The sequence below is a fragment of the Penicillium chrysogenum genome (assembly GCF_028827035.1).
Source record: "Penicillium chrysogenum strain IBT 35668 chromosome Unknown utg000004l_segment0_segment0, whole genome shotgun sequence".
NCBI classification, from domain to species: Eukaryota; Fungi; Ascomycota; class Eurotiomycetes; order Eurotiales; family Aspergillaceae; genus Penicillium; species Penicillium chrysogenum.
In genome coordinates, this window is record NW_026622752.1 from 588895 (window position 1) to 605017 (window position 16123).

The 16123-nt window shown below is 50.1% G+C and overlaps 8 protein-coding genes across 8 annotated transcripts; 6 read left to right on the forward strand and 2 right to left on the reverse strand.

Annotated features, from left to right (window-relative positions):
• Positions 1-493: 493 nt before the first annotated feature.
• Positions 494-1950, forward strand: N7489_006142 (putative 3-beta hydroxysteroid dehydrogenase/isomerase family protein; the record flags this gene model as incomplete). The annotated part of the gene is made up of 2 exons (XM_056711892.1): positions 494-722; positions 779-1950. 2 exons carry the CDS (start codon positions 494-496, stop codon positions 1948-1950), a joined length of 1401 nt encoding a protein of 466 aa, XP_056565607.1.
• Positions 1951-2696: 746 nt separating this feature from the next.
• Positions 2697-3405, reverse strand: N7489_006143 (pre-mRNA-splicing factor SPF27 family protein; the record flags this gene model as incomplete). Its single annotated transcript, XM_056711893.1, has 2 exons — positions 2697-3310; positions 3369-3405. The coding sequence occupies 2 exons, from the start codon at positions 3403-3405 to the stop codon at positions 2697-2699; spliced, it is 651 nt and encodes a 216-aa protein (XP_056565608.1).
• Positions 3406-4230: 825 nt separating this feature from the next.
• N7489_006144 (neutral/alkaline ceramidase) lies at positions 4231-6586 on the forward strand (the record flags this gene model as incomplete). The annotated part of the gene is made up of 2 exons (XM_056711894.1): positions 4231-4442; positions 4504-6586. 2 exons carry the CDS (start codon positions 4231-4233, stop codon positions 6584-6586), a joined length of 2295 nt encoding a protein of 764 aa, XP_056565609.1.
• Positions 6587-7408: 822 nt separating this feature from the next.
• On the forward strand, positions 7409-9326 carry N7489_006145 (uncharacterized protein; the record flags this gene model as incomplete). Its single annotated transcript, XM_056711895.1, has 3 exons — positions 7409-7621; positions 7677-8688; positions 8782-9326. The coding sequence occupies 3 exons, from the start codon at positions 7409-7411 to the stop codon at positions 9324-9326; spliced, it is 1770 nt and encodes a 589-aa protein (XP_056565610.1).
• Positions 9327-9700: 374 nt separating this feature from the next.
• Positions 9701-10575, reverse strand: N7489_006146 (HNH endonuclease; the record flags this gene model as incomplete). The annotated part of the gene is made up of 2 exons (XM_056711896.1): positions 9701-10279; positions 10390-10575. 2 exons carry the CDS (start codon positions 10573-10575, stop codon positions 9701-9703), a joined length of 765 nt encoding a protein of 254 aa, XP_056565611.1.
• A 161-nt stretch (positions 10576-10736) lies between these two features.
• N7489_006147 (haloacid dehalogenase, type II) lies at positions 10737-11504 on the forward strand (the record flags this gene model as incomplete). Its single annotated transcript, XM_056711897.1, has 2 exons — positions 10737-10926; positions 10951-11504. The coding sequence occupies 2 exons, from the start codon at positions 10737-10739 to the stop codon at positions 11502-11504; spliced, it is 744 nt and encodes a 247-aa protein (XP_056565612.1).
• A 401-nt stretch (positions 11505-11905) lies between these two features.
• On the forward strand, positions 11906-12835 carry N7489_006148 (EI24 domain-containing protein; the record flags this gene model as incomplete). Its single annotated transcript, XM_056711898.1, has 3 exons — positions 11906-11956; positions 12003-12580; positions 12632-12835. 3 exons carry the CDS (start codon positions 11906-11908, stop codon positions 12804-12806), a joined length of 804 nt encoding a protein of 267 aa, XP_056565613.1. The 3' UTR covers positions 12807-12835.
• Positions 12836-13795: 960 nt separating this feature from the next.
• On the forward strand, positions 13796-15646 carry N7489_006149 (uncharacterized protein; the record flags this gene model as incomplete). The annotated part of the gene is made up of 2 exons (XM_056711899.1): positions 13796-15193; positions 15260-15646. The coding sequence occupies 2 exons, from the start codon at positions 13796-13798 to the stop codon at positions 15644-15646; spliced, it is 1785 nt and encodes a 594-aa protein (XP_056565614.1).
• Positions 15647-16123: the final 477 nt, after the last annotated feature.

Genomic DNA, 16123 nt, shown 5'->3' on the forward strand with positions numbered 1-16123 from the left:
CATAGATAACTAGGTAACGTTGCGGAAGATTCCGATTCCGACTTGTACAGTATGTTGTACTAATATGTACATGCTCATACCATATGTTGATCTATAAATCCCTTAATATCAGATCCATGGATACAATATAGACAATCCTTGGTTATATAGCCGACACTTCTAACCAAACAGAGTAGATTTACTAAATCTCTTTAGTGCAAAACGGACTTTTCTCCAAATGAGGCGCTCTCAGTGGCTACAACGGGGTCTCAGGCCGCTTGTCTCAACATAACCGAAGCGAACTAAGGTCTAAGCGACCTGCCGAAATCTTGGAATGGATCTGGATCTGAGCAGATCATGTTTGAATATCCTATCTGAAACAGGCTGCTTTAGATTTAGACCTTCAAACAGCCCTATGGCAAACAACTTGTTTGTACTCCCTTGCAGCGTTCCTTTAAAACCCTCTGTGAGACTGCAACCTTGGAAATAAGTATTCTGCAACTGTCCAACTATCATGACGTGGCTTATAGCAGCCGGCCTGGTTGGGCTGGGTGCTCTCTATATGTGGCATGTTAACTCTGCTATGAAAATAGTCCCCGAAGAGGCGCGGAAACTATCACCTCATCGCTGGACAGTCGAAGAAATAGAAGCAGCCTATAAAAAGAGCATGGAAGCCCCTATTGACGTGACGAAGAGCCTGCCACCAAAACAATCCCGACGATATGTGATCGTAGGCGGAAATGGTAAGTACAGATACAGGTGGCTCTCCAAATCTATGCACTGATTCTCCAAACTATAGGTCTGGTTGGCGCATGGATAGTTTCACATCTCCTCGCACGTGGCGAGGACCCCAAGGCCATTCGCATTTTAGATCTAGTCTCCCCAGAGCAGGACGTCATTAACAAAGGCGTGGGCTGGACCAAAACCAACATCACCGACGAGCTCGCAGTAACAACAGCATTCGAAGAGCCATGGGTTGCCAATGTCACCAACCTCCCCCTAACAGTCTACCACACCGCAGCCATAATACGACCCCAGGACCGACTCAAGAGCTTCCTACCGCTCAGCAGCAAAGTCAACATCGATGGCACACGGAACGTCCTGAACGCAGCAAGAGCCGCCGGCGCCACAGCCTTCATCTGGACTTCCTCAGGCTCCATCGCCCTACACCAGCCAACCTTCTGGATCGCGCCGTGGGCGACCCAGCCCAAGCGCGTAGTCCAAGTAGTGAGCGACAGTACCAAACTGCCCGAATCCCACGACAAATTCTTCGGTAACTACGCTGTAACCAAAACCGAAGCAGAGCGCCTCGTCCGGGAAGCAGATGACCCAGCAACAAATTTCCGCACCGGCTGTATCCGCCCCACAAACGGCGTATATGGCACAGGCGGCCAAGCCAACAATATCATTACGGGTGTTTATCTCCAGAACGGAGGTAGTCCGACCTGGGCTCGTCCGATCCTGCAGAGTTTCGTACATGCTGAAAACGTCTCGATCGCACACCTCCTGTACGAACAGCGTTTGATCCAGCAGAGCGAGCCTGGTTCGAAGCTCCCGAATACAGGTGGCCAGGCGTTCACCGTTACTGACCCCAATCCGGCGATTGCGTTTGAGGATCTGTACACGCTACTCACGACGTTGTCTAAAACGCCGCTTGCGTTTCCCGAAGTGCAGCCCTTGCCATTGTTGGTTATGGCGTATTTTATTGAGCTGTATACTTTCTTACAGTATAAATATCTCTCTTGGTTTCTGCCAAGGTTGTCGGGGGATATTGCGCAACTTCAGCCGTCGATATTTTCGATCATCAATGTCCATGTGTTTGCTGATGATTCGCGCGCGAGGCTGGCGCCTGAGATGGGTGGGTTAGGGTATAACCCGCCTCTGAGCACTCTCGAGGGTCTGTGTCGGCGGCTTGTGGATTGGAATACGAAGGCTGAGAGGGAAGGGGTTGAGGTTGGGACGAATATGTAGTTGGGAGCCTGTGAAGGTTCGGGAAGATGGTGTTGGTGCTGATATGGTTGCGCCGAGGGTGTTGTGAGGAGGATTTGGGTTTGACGATCTACTTGATATGAGTGTAAGACCAGACACCGGGTTATTTTGTGTGAACGTAACTTGGCGTGCAATTGAATCTGTACTTGATTTTAGGAGTTTAGTTCTACTTGGAACAAGGTGTGGCGTGAAATGGAATCATATTTGAAGAGAATCTTGGAAATGGCTCTGGTAGGAGATATCACTCATAGAATCTTCTGCAACTTCCAACTTCCAAGGTTTGAATAGCCGAAGCTGACCAGCAGTGCCCGGCCGTATCAAAGTCTCATCATCCCTCAATCTTCATTTGGATGCAAAGGCTTTTCTTTTGTTAGAGCTTGGTATGACGTTTGATGGACCCCATAGACAGTCGCAATTCGAGATCGACTGGCTCGGGACACTGCCGAGAGCTGAGTGTTGATAAGCCATGTGGGCGGACGGAAGTCCTCGGTGCAAAAGCAAGAGCGACACCCATAGGTCACTTTCCAAAGTGTTCATGGACGAAGGAACAAGGGCATGGGAACGATCCCCCTCCCCCAAGTCGTACACATGGCACTCCACCATGCAAGCGTTTCACCAAGCAGACTGTGCAACCAAGAACACGAATCTCCCAGCCAGCGGAAGGTCGCTAGAATGATAAGCTTCCATTTCTCAGAAAGATAGTACACAGACAAGACGAAAGTCCCCCCTTAGCGAGCCTGCTGCTGAGCCACTTGACGCATATAGTCAAGGCGCTGCATGCGCAGCTGCTCAGATGCCACCTCAACATCAAGAATCGCCCCGAGACGTTGCTTCCACGTCTCCTCCAGACTGACTAGCTCACCCTGGCTAGCCTCCTGTGCGATTTTCCTCTGCTTGTTCACCTCCTCAGAAGCTTCCTTCGTCTCTGCTAACTCCTTCTCAAGAGAGCCGAGTATCTCCTCAAGCTGTGAATTGCCAATAAGCCAAGCGTTCTTGCCATGTTCTTCCAGCAGGGCAAGATTCTCGTGGCGCTTGGACAGATGCGAGCTTGACGCATATGCTTTCTGTAGAGTCTGGCGCCATGTGTCTAGGTCGGGCGAGTCGGTGTCTGATGCGCGAGTCGGGGCCTCTGGTGCTTCGTAACGGGACAGATCGATCCCACCTGTGAGAGGTGCTCCTTGCGCTTTGCGCGCAAGTTCTTGTTGCATGAATTGAGAGAATTTGGGTTCTGGCGCTTCCGGGATCCAAGGGTGCATTGCGGAGGCGTGCTCCGGGGAGAGCTCTGCGTTGATGAGTTGCTGCGCTCGCGCTTGCGCGGACGCAGTGGGCGCCGCGTCGATATCTTAGAAGGTTAGTGATTGGGCTCTAAATGCAGGTCTCTTGACCAATTGAGGACATACATGGCAGCGAGTCATGAGATTCGTTGATTAATGGCATTTTGAGTGATGTTCTTGTACGGATGTCAGAGGTGAAGACCAGTAGATTAATCTGAGAACCACTGCTACATGAAGGAAGGCGGTGAGGAAGGCGGCGAGCCCTGTAGCCCTGGAGGTGAGCGCCGCTGACTCAGCTAGTGTTAACCTGGGCAGCTCCACGTGACCTCGACTCTCATATGCGCCGAGGGAGAAACAAACCGATATGTAGGGTAATTAATATGTGAATGCATTCAAGCATAATTCGAGTCATGGGATATGCATATGTTGCTGCAGCAAAAACCAGGGTTTGGGAGTCCGGGGAAATGTCTGGCGAATGGTATTGTTCTCTACAATGCTCTCCCAACTGCAACGATGATCCTATCTGTTTTGGATTGTTTTTACGCGAGATACCTGAGTACTAAGGCGAATTCCCAGCTCACGGACTGGCTACAAGTTGAGGCAATCCAGTCCTCACATGTGCAGTCATCACACGAGCACATCTCATTGTGCGGGGAGGCAGCAAAAGTCTATTCCCTTTTGGGTGTGCGGAATTCAACCTTGGAATGGACGACCCATGTACATCGCTTAGACGAATGTCACCTAGTACTTCATGCACCCTAACGGTCGGCATCTTTCCCAGCCTTGGGGGTACTTGGGCAATGATCTTCTGCACTCGCAGGTAGCTCATTCGTCTTCCCACTGTATCCCCGACTAGTGCACTTGTATAAGAACCCGTATATCCCTGGGATATTTCGACTTTTCAAGGGCTACAGTTACTCAGCAGATTTTCTTCTGCAGATGTAATAACTCTATATCACTTGTGACATATTGGCAAGCACTCACAATAATGACTAACTTTCGCATGGGCGTTACTTTTGCTGGGGTGACTCTTTCAGTGCTGGTGTTTTTGCAGCTGATTGCGGTATTCAAGCTCGATAGCCAGCCACAGTCGCCTTTGCCTGGCTTGAGTTCAAACTTCAATCAGTGGAAAAGCAGAGCGAACGCGGCGGCAGCTGATGATATCTTTTTGGTTGGAGCAGGCAAGGCAGACGTGACTGGGTATGTTTATGCATTAAATTTCGACATATCCATGTACTGAATTGGCTAATTTGGTTACTAGGCCCGTCGTGGAGATTGCTTTCGCTGGCTATGCTAGCTTGGACCAACTAGGTGGGGGTCTAAAGCAGAGATTGTACTCTCGCGCCTTCATCTTCGCAGACCCAAATAAGCCAGATGAAACCTTTGTGTACCTGGTTCTCGATACACTTACGGGTGACACGGCCGTGCGACATGGGGTCCTGGAGGGTCTCACTGCGCTGGGTGGGAAGTATGCACGGTACGGCGAACACAACGTCGCAATGACGGGGACACATTCGCACTCCGGGCCTGGAGCGTGGATGAACTACTTGTTGCCTCAGATCCCGGCGTTAGGCTTCGACAAGCAAAGCTATCAAGCCATTGTCGATGGCGCTATTCTGTCAATCATCCGTGCCCATGAGAACTTGGCGTCGGGTCGGCTCTCTTTTGGATCCATCGACCTGGAAGACACCAATATCAATCGCAGTCCCTTTTCCTACGAGCATAACCCCGACGAGGAACGAGCGCGCTATTCTGCCAATGTTGAAAAATCACTCTCCCTCATTCGGTTTGACCGCGAATCTGACAACAAAACAGCGGCTATCCTAACATGGTTCCCTGTTCATGGCACATCTATGTACAACAACAACACTCTGGTCAGTGGCGATAACAAAGGTGTCGCAGCTTACCTCTTCGAGCGCAGCGTCGATGGCGATGCGAGGTTCACTGACGATGCCGTAATTGGATTCTCTCAAGCGAATGTCGGGGACACATCCCCTAATATCCTGGGAGCTTGGTGCGAAGATGGCTCCGAAGAGATGTGTCGATACGAAGATAGCACTTGCGGTGGCAGAAACGAGGATTGCCATGGTCGAGGTCCTTTCTTCCGTGAGAAAGACAACGGAGCGAAGAGCTGCTTTGAGATTGGGCGCCGCCAGTACTCAGCAGCAAAGAAGCTTTACGAAGAAATGGATACCACCCCCATCAAAATCACTGGAGGTTCAGCGGTGAAGTCTTTCCATGTGTACCAAGACATGAATGGCTACACTTTCCCATCTCCGTTCAACTCTAGTACACTGACGACTTGTCCTGCGGCTTTGGGGTACTCTTTTGCCGCTGGAACTACAGACGGACCTGGTGCCTTTGACTTTACCCAGAATGTTACTGGTCCAGCTGGACGCAACCCCCTGTGGAAAATTGCGCGTGCTGTGATTCACCAACCCAGTAAGGAGCAGCAACAGTGCCAAAGTCCCAAGAACGTGCTATTGGATATCGGCACTCTAACTGAACCTTATGCATGGGCCGCGGATATTATTGACATCCAGGTCTTGCGAGTGGGTCAGCTGTTCCTCATTATATCCACCAGCGAAGCTACCACGATGTCTGGGCGACGCTGGAAGGAGGCTATTGCAAAAGGAGCAAAGGACTACCTTTCTGTTTCCGATCCTCTAGTGGTACTCGGAGCTCCGTCGAACAGTTACGCTCACTACGTGACAACAGAGGAAGAGTACGGCGCTCAGCGCTACGAGGGCGGGTCCACTCTCTACGGCCCAAACACATTGGCAGCCTATGTCAATCTGACCCTCACTTACTTGCCATATTTGGGAAGCTCGTTAGAAGTGGCCAAACTTCCAGCCATTCAACCCGGCCCCAGCCCACCAATTAACACCAACCGTTCATTGAGCTTCATCGCAGGAGTTGTGTATGATGGAGCGCCCATTGGCAAGCATTTTGGAAATGTGACTTCAAACCCAGGGAGTGGACCCTATGGCCCCGGAGATATTGTGAAGACGACCTTTGTGGGTGCCAATCCGCGCAACAATCTGCACCTCGAATCGACCTACGCTGCGGTTGAAAGAAAAAACGATTATGGCACATGGGAGGTTGTGCGTAATGACCGTGACTGGAATTTGGTCTTCACATGGAAGCGGACCAATGAAATTCTTGGCCACAGTGAGGTGACGATTGAATGGGAAATAGAGGATGAGTACTATAGTATCGACACTACGTCCCCCCTGCAGGCTGGGACCTATCGGATGCATTATTATGGAGACTCAAAGAATCCTCTTGGCCAGATCTCGCCATTCGAGGGTATTAGTGGGACTTTCACAGTGAAAACTTCATAGTCTGACTAGTCTATAATATAGTGGTTTTTGGAGTGGTGACAGGTTGAATGAATGGTGTCAAATAGTCTAATTGCTAAAGTATACGACGGGGAGCAACCAGGCCACAGTAATTATATCTTCACTTACGCGCCCGTACATGTCGCAAATGACTCAGACATCTGGGTCTAGAAATCCACCCGGTCCATATGTCAACATGGAGTCTTCAATGTGATAATAAAGTGGTCCTGCGCCTGCAGCTGTGGCCAATCAGCACGCGCCATCGACCAGAGCTGGGCGCCTACTGCAACGTCTCTTTGTCGCGCGATCTATTTCTAGCATGAAATTCGGTCCCACAAAGAGCCCCTTGCAATGGCGCTTCCATTTGGGACACTGGATTATTTCGGACTTTGTCCATGTAAAAGCTGCCAAGGTCGGAACAATGGGCGGTTGACAGGAAGCCCTAAACCCATCTTGGCCCCTTATGAAACCCCAAGGTGCAGATATACCAGCCATGCCTCGATGGCGAGGAATTGAAAGAAAAATCTCTGTTCTGTTAAAGTCAGATTGCTTCATCTTGCCCCATTCTTTTGTTCCCCTTCGTTTTTGAGGTCCCTAGTGATCCGGCCATTCTTTCATTTGCAAGCCATCAAGACGCCTCCCAGGTCTTGTATTCATTCCTATTAATCACTTATTTTCTTCGGTCATGCTTAATTCTACGTGTGATTTTGTTTGTCCTATTCAGGTGCTCTAATATATCTTTGACTGAGCACCCAATTTTCTTTACTGTCCCATTTTGTCGAAGTCGTCAGCGATCACTTCCAACACTCTCGTTTCTAAATCAGGATGCTTCGCTTTCAGTTCTTTTTGTTCCTTCTTTTGCCATGGATGGCTTCGGCTGGTCCGATCTTTCGCTGGCTGTCTCCGTCATTGGAGTCACCTGAGCTGACTTCTCTTCCCTTATTGCCTGATATCGAACGGCGTGAACCTGGCGGTATCACTGCGATCACACCTGTGGCGGCACCTACGCAGCTACCGTTTACGCCCGTGGAGCCAATAGTACTTTGCCCTTTTCTAGACTATTAAGCCAACCAAGCTAACCATCTCTCCGAAGTCAACTACAACTCCAGAGCCAGCTACAACTCCAGAGCCAGCTACAACTCCAGAGCCAACTACAACTCCGGAGCCAGCTACAACTCCGGAGCCAGCTACAACTCCGGAGCCAGCTACAACTCCAGAGCCAACTACAACTCCGGAGCCAACTACAACTCCAGAGCCAACTACAACGCCGGAGCCAGCTACAACTCCGGAGCCAACTACAACGCCGGAGCCAGCTACAACTCCGGAGCCAACTACAACTCCAGAGCCAACTACAACGCCAGAGCCAGCTACAACGCCAGAGCCAACTACAACGCCGGAGCCAACTACAACTCCAGAGCCAACTACAACGCCGGAGCAAGCTACAACCAAAAAGTCGACCACCATCTCTCATGCATCCACTACGACTCGGCTATCCATATCCTCATCCACAACCCCGGGAATCCTGCATTCATCGCCCATAACTAGTTCATTACCTGTCTATGTTCCAGGCTCAACATCTTCCCTCGGCTCCTTGGTGATACCGAGTTCAGCCCAATCTTCGTCGGATTCGCTACTAGGTGGAGCAACCAGCATCAAAGCTACCACAGCCACACCGTTGGTCTCAACCTCTACGAGCATACAGCCAACGACAACACCGGTGCCTACAGTGCCCACAAGTAGCAGTCTAGCTGTTGGAGCTATTGCACCCCTTGGAGAAGCAAGTAGCAGCAGTTCTTCCACGTCCACACCGGTTATTCCAACCTCCAATCCTATTCAGCCAGCGAAGGCTACGCAGGCACAATCTACATCACTACAGCAGATTTCTACGTCAAGCTCCAAGCCAGTTGTGACCGTAACCGAGCCTGTGATCGTATATGTGACCAAAGGAGCACCAAAGCCCTTCTCGACAAGCGTCATCCACCACACACCCAGTGTGAACAGCTCACCGGTGTCATCAGCAAAGCCAACGGTAAAACCGTCTGTTGAACCAACAACTACATCTTTGATGTTTGTGACCATCCATTCCACTGCAACGTCGGTCGTTCGTGTGACTGTTTACCCATCATCATCATCATCATCATCATCATCATCATCATCATCATCATCATCATCATCATCATCTGCTTCTTCGTATTCAGCCCTGTCGTCCTCGACTGGGAGCGCTCCGAGTGTGAATGCAGCGCCGATTGTCCCCACGACCATAAACTCGGCAACACAATCACTTTCTTCTTCCTCTTTGTTGTTGTCCTCCTCTAGTGAGATTGCTCCTGTGGTGACAGCTCACGTCACCTCCACGAGTGTTGTTCCTTTGACTGTTTATCCGGCTACATCACCACCTGCGTCTTCGTTGTTGCCGCCCTCAAGTGAAGCTGCTTCTATAGTGACAGTCCGTGTCACTTCCACAAGTGTTGTTCCAGTGACCGTTTACTCGACAGCATCGCCATCTGCTCCATTGTTGGCCTCCCTGAGTGAGACTGCTCCGGTTGTAACAGTCCACGTCACTTCCACAAAAACACTTCTGGTGACCTCCTATGGGTCGACTGCTACAGCAGCGGAAACTACACATCCAGCAGATCCCACATCTGCTGTGGATGCCAATATCGCTACCCCAACTTCCAAACAAGGCCAAGGCATACTTACTGTGATTCCGGTTACGCCGGCTGGCTTCGTCACGATCACTTGAAACTGAGACCGAGACAAAGACAGTGACAGATCGCATTACTGAGACTGTTACTGCCACTGTTACTCGGGGTTAAATGTAAGATTTGGGTCATTTTATCACTTTAATCATGCATGGAGGCTTTCTTTCGTGAGGATTTCTTTCTTTCATATTTTGCAGACTATTCTCTCTGTTTTTCTAGCTATATGAAACGTTCTTATAACTACAAGTTAATACTAGGAAGCTATATTGAGGCTGAGCCATGAAGCAACAAGTTTTAACCCCTACCAGTCCCTTCGCGATGTACATGTGTACATTTCTTAGCTTTTGCTATTGTATAGCCAACACAAACCTCGAGAATCATTGCCAATTTAGACTCATATAGATCTCAACCACCCCTACCTCGCCTTCCATCTAACCTTCCCAACCCACTTAGCCCAGTCCTGCACATCCTCCCTCTCACAAATCCTCTCAACAGTAAACCACTCCCTAGCCAGCTCCTCATTACTTGCCATGCGATGCACAAAGCTATGACAAGCGCGACAAAGCCACGCCACACTATTCAACATCCACTCATCATGCCACCCCTTCTTAATGACCTTCGCATGTACCCCGCGCGGAATCAAATGGTGATACGATAGCGGGATCCAGTCACGCTCGCAGATCTCGCACGCGTCCGCGCGCGTGCTCGCCCATGCCGGCGGGCCAGTCGTCACGCTCGAGATGTATTCTGTCAGCACGGGGGCGAGAAAGTCCACCAGGTCCGCTCTGTCGGGGATTATGCCGTACACGAGCAGCGAGTCGGTTACGCTAACTGGGATTGGGGAGAATACGGTTTCGAGCGTGGCGCGTGGGAGAGGTGTGTCGGTGTCTGGGGGAATGTAGAGGGCTGATAGACTTGGGTCGTGCTGGATGGCTGCGTAGCTTAGAGTTTGGAGGGGAGTTGGGAAAATGGCGAAGGTTTCTGAGGCTAGGAACTGGGGCTGTTAGCTTTGGGTCTCGTTAGTTGTTGGCTGTGGTGTGTAGGTTTTGTTGGGCCTGAGGGCTGCTTGCTTTGCGCTGGGCTGAACTGGCCGGGTGCATGTACATCAACAAATTCGGCCAGCTCTTCCGGGTCTGCTCTCCTGGTTGAAAGTGTTGTCGCTGTTTTTACATCTTTGCGTTCGGTGCGCTTGACTTTTGGCTTCCGTCGCGTTGGCTTTTCCTCGGAGCGGGCCACGATGGCATTAGACAAACATTCCCGGAACACAGCATAGTTCTCACCGGACGTCATTGAGACTTGGTGAGAGAGAAAAGCTTTGGCCCTACAGCTTAGTCGGGAGGAAATGTCGGATGAGTCAAGCCCGTTTTGCCCCACGGCAGATTGACATCATTCTTCAAGCCCATTTTCCCTTCCAACTTTGTTGCCTTTGACCTCGAGATTTATGAAACATTATGACAGCCAAGACAGTTGTCGCTTTTGATTTATATGGCACTCTACTCTCAACTGAGTCGATCGCCAAACAACTGGAGAAACATTGTGACAATGCCAAGGCGCAGTCGATCTCCGCACTCTGGAGGCGGTATCAACTGGAGTACACATGGAGATTGAACAGCATGGGCAAGCCACACTTCCAATCTTCACGTTCAAAATATTAACGGTTAAAAGGCCGCTATGAAGACTTCTCTAAAGTCACACGGAATTCTTTGTTGCACGCGCTGGCCGACAACAACGAACAGCTGAGCGACGACCATATCGAACACTTGATGCAAGCTTACAACGATCTCTCTACATTCTCTGATGTGAATCCAGCCTTGACCCAGATAGCTGCAGACCCAAGCATCCAAGCAGTGATATTCTCCAACGGGACAAAAACTATGTTATCCAACTCGGTGTTGCGGTCCAAGGACCTTTCCCCGCACGCGAGTGTCTTCCAAGATATCGTCACCGTAGACGAAGTCCAGCAATATAAGCCATCGAAGGCAAGCTACGAGCACCTAGCGAAGCAGACAGGCCAAGACCCATTGCAGATGAGCAAACTTTGGCTGATCAGCGGCAACCCTTTCGACATTGTCGGGGCGCGCGCTACAGGCATGCAAGCTATATGGGTTGACCGTGTTGGTGCAGGATGGAAGGATGCCGTGGCTCCAGATCTACAGCCGACGGCCATTGTACACGATCTGAAGCATATTGTGAAAGAGATTAATCGCCATCAGATTTAATCCAGGGCATCTACCATTGAACTTCGAATTGAGGCTCCAAACACCAAGAGAGGCTTGAAGAGAAATGTACAGCTGAATATATTCCAAACGCTCCACACTTGAGTAGAAGAGTTTGGGGTAAGCCAGCGGATTTGGTCTTTCCTCCCATTTCCCCTCCAGAACAGTGATTGTAACAAAAGTTCAGAGTGAATAGGGAGGAATTCAGTTTATGTGAAGAAGAAAAGGAAAAGGGCGCTCGGCGAAAAAATTCTGGGTGAAATAGTACTAGCTTAGTCATCCCGACTGATATGGATCCGTCCACTGGATCACGTGGGAGCTTATCGATAAGGTGCTGCCTGCTTTCGTTCGAACTTGTCCATCGCCGTTGGCAAAGATTCTTTGAAGCTGTGAACCTGCACGCCATGTCGCGACTCCTGGATCCCAGCCGAGCGGCTTGGCTGTATCCCTTTTGGGTATGTTATAATGTGCTTTCCAAAGCTTCAGGACTAACCTAAATAGGGAATCTACTATTTTGCGTCGAATCGGTTCCTATGGCCTCTCTTTAAGGCCCGCCTTGTCCCCATCGTCCTCCTCTCATCCTTCATATACTTCATCCTCTTCTTTTTCACATACCTGCCCCAGGTTGCCTTTCTTGCTATCTTCCAGGGCAGCTCAGCATGGGTGAGCGGCGCATTCCTCGTGCTTGGTGAAGGAGCTGCGATTGTTGCCGCACTCTTCGAGGCATTCTTCGTCGATGAGACTCTCGTGGATATATTTGATGCAGTGTTGGTGAATGAGGGCCAGGAGGAACTTGTTACCACTTCGCGAGTCATTTATCCCGAGCCCGGCAACCCGGCCAAGCGTCTCGGCACACCGACCACTAGTGCCGTGTATTCTCCATTCTCGTTGCGGCAGATCGTTGAGTTTATCATTTTGCTTCCGCTTATCTTTATTCCGGTGGCCGGAACTCCTATGTTCCTACTTTTGACTGGCTATCGTGCCGGTCCCTTCCATCATTGGCGTTACTTCCATCTGCTGGACATGACCAAGCAGCAGAGAAAGGAAAGTATTAGTCGGCGTCAGCTGCAGTACACTACGTAAGTCATGTTCGTTTTATTTGTTGATATGCCATCTAACACACACACTAGCTTTGGGACGGTGGCTCTGATCCTTCAACTGATTCCTCCTTTTTCTATGCTATTTTTGATGACCACGGCTGCTGGGTCGGCACTTTGGGTGACGGATATCGAACGCAAGCGACGAGCTATCAACCAGCAGTCTAGTCGACTGGGTGAGCAATACCGTGACGATATTATGCCATGACCTGTGAACGATTTATCTCTTTCGGATGACCACGGTTACTCCAAATTGCATCTAATTTTCCATTTCTGGTTCCTGCTTCACCCTTGGTCTGTGCCAGCAGGGACGAGACGATCATCTCCAATGATTCTTGTCAAATCTAATCGTAATTCCCTCTGCCTGATTAATTAATGTAAAGGAAACGCCCTCTTCTTAATTACGAGCGGCACGTGACTGCACCACTGTCCGAGACGTATTTTTTTTCTTTTACGAAGGTATTCACATTATGATCCTCGGAATCATCCCTTGAGAGCAAAATATCATAGGTATCTTCTTTTTTTTTTCTTTTTCCATAGTTGTCTCGACAGAGTTCAAGTACCCCAGACTTCCTAAAAGCCCTCGAGGGTTTGACCCGCTTAGCAATCCGGAAGTGTGACCCCCCCGGACTTCGAACCTTTCCCGAGATTTCCAGAGCTTCCAGAGCTTCAGCTTTAAAGTTCCTGGCCCATTCCGACTTTCGGGACTCGGATTTCGGCATTCTTCCGGTTGATAGTCACCCTGGAGTCCGGATGTACTGACTGTCTTTGGGCCGATTAAACATGACCTGACGGTTCGAGGCGTGGTCATCTCGGCAATTTGCTCATCGATGGACCTTAAAACAAGGCTGCGCAAGGCCTGCGATGCCTGTAGTATTCGGAAAGTGAAGGTATGGTTCTTTTGTCATGATATGCGGGAAAATACTAATTTCCATGCAAGTGTGATACCGGTGGGCCACCTTGTCGGTCGTGCGCTAGCTTGGATATTCCCTGCACCTATGAAAGACCAAGCAGACGCCGCGGGCCTCCTAACCGCCATGCAGAGGCTTTTAAAAAACAAAAGCGGGAACCTGAAGATACAGCGTCGCTGAGCCCTGCAGACTATCCGTCGGCAGCGACTCCCTGGCAACGCCACTCACCAACCCTCAATGTGCATCGGTCTCCCTTTCGGTAGAATCGATTTGTTCTTTGCACACGATGCAGATGTTGCTTGATGACTTTTTCACTTACATCCATCCTTTGGTGCCAATTCCACATGAGCCTTCTTTTCGAGCAGCCTTTGAGCGCCGGGAAGATGTAACCAACCACACATTTTTGGCACTTTTGGCGTCAATGATTGGACTGCTAGTGGCTTCCTTCCCTCGGCGACCTAAACTCCGACTCAACACTGAAGCTGAGCGCACCGCTTTCCCCAATTCTATAGCTCTCGTAAAGCGGTGCCTTGACGTTGCGATCCAAGCCCGCGGGACCAGATATCTTGATCGCGACGCCACAGTCTACGATGCGGCGATCAGCTATTTCCTTGCTATATGTGCCGGGTATATTTATAACATGCGCCGATGCCGTGTGTACCTGTCAGAATGCCGAGCCATGCTGCAAGTTTATGATTTATGCCGGTCTCCGACCACCACCAATCGCCCGTCCTCGACATTAGGACCCCTCAGCCCACTGTCACCCGCCTCGGTAACGGTGCTGGATTCACCAGCACATAATTTCACTGAAAGCCGAGGCGTGGACCTCATCACCCAAGAGCTCGGTCGGCGTCTGTTTTATGTCACCTTTGTCGGATATCAGACATTACACCAGATGGGCTCTTCAGATATCAAGGTTCATGTTCCTCCAGAAACGCCAACGGACCGATATCCACCACTCCCGCTGGAGATCGATGACGAATTTTTGTTCTCAACACATGTTGAGCCGCAGCCATCCGACCGAGTTTCACGGCTAGTCGGGTTCAACGCAAATGTCCGCGTCTACAGCTCATATACCGCACTGCTAGCTTGGGAAATAGCGTTTGGCAGCGGTCAAATATTTGATTGGGAGCATCAGCGCAACTGCATTTGGGACTGTCTCAAGCGAGCCAAATCTGCACTAATCGATGTTCCCGCCGAGTTGTCTCTACACCATCCGAAACACGTATCCCCAGCGGGGTTGTCAGGTCTTGGCGGAGACGATACAATTTTCAGTTACTCGAATGATCATATCCACCAAGAACGACGTGCTATACAGTATGAGATCCAGAAAGCCAATATCTATGCTAGTCAGCTATGCACCAGGTCCTTTCTGGTCGAGAAGTACTGGAGCCTTTTCGAGACATTTTCAAAGTACGGAAAGTCACCTAAATTCACGGCCCCGGACAGCACCACGCCACATATCAAAATGGAAGGAAGGCCCGATTCAGTACCAAGTGCAAGTGCGAGTGCGACTCCGACTGGTACAGCTTCGTCGGAAACCAGTACCCAAGCCCAACCCCATGCTGAAACAGACTATATTGGCCGCATGATGGCTGAAGAGCGCAAACTGGTCATCAAAGATCTTTTCGTGTTATTACGAACAGTGAACGAAGTGAACATGGAGCCGAACGGTGCCAGCATTGTACGTTCCCTTACTCAAAACATCACACCCTATCATAAAATCAAACTAACGAGACCCTGTTTACAGACCAATAAAATCCGCCAAGTAGCATCCACCCTCCTCAGCCTCTCCCACAAACCAAATCAATCCAACACCGAAATCCCAAACCTCACAACTGCTGCCGCACCATCACCATCACCAACGACCGCGCCGCCAGGCCTCCACATCCTCACCGCCGCAGAGGCGGAGTCCTACCTGCACGCATTCATCGAGACGCTTGTTCGACTAGAATGCCATTCTGCCATGGGTGATGCAGCCAATTCTGCCGACGGAGTCAGTCCACAGATGAACGGCCGCGCTATGAGCTATCTGAGTGATTATGAGCGGGATCAAGAAGAATTGAGCCAGTGGGCGAGTTTGAAGGAGTACCAGCAGAAGTTTGCGGAAGCTGGTGGCGTTCTGCATCAGCTGTAGTGTTTCGAGCATCTTGATCTTGTTCTTTCCCCTAACAATTCGTGTGCATTATTCTGGGATGGAAAGGCGAGGGGGCTTCTAGCGCGCTGGGTCATGGACGGATTTCATCATCGAAATCTGAACTCATCAAAGGACTTGGATTTGGTATACTTCAAATATAGCATCTCTCGTTCATCTTGAGTCAGCTCACGAGTCAAGCAAAGCGGCCGTTACAGTCCCAGCATGTTAAAGTCCTATGTCAGTATTCTTGTTCTATAGAAAACAAATGAATAACAATGTGACCACTCGGCCATGATATTTGAGCATTTACACATGTGCTGCGACAGCAGCACCCCCCCAATTAGATTCATTGTATACTTTTGCCCTGGTCCCTACCAAATAGGGATGCAACAACGCCCAGACCCTAAATGCAAGTCAACCATGTCGAGAGGAATGAAAATATAATATAAAACTTGAATGAAGATCATGAGGGGAATG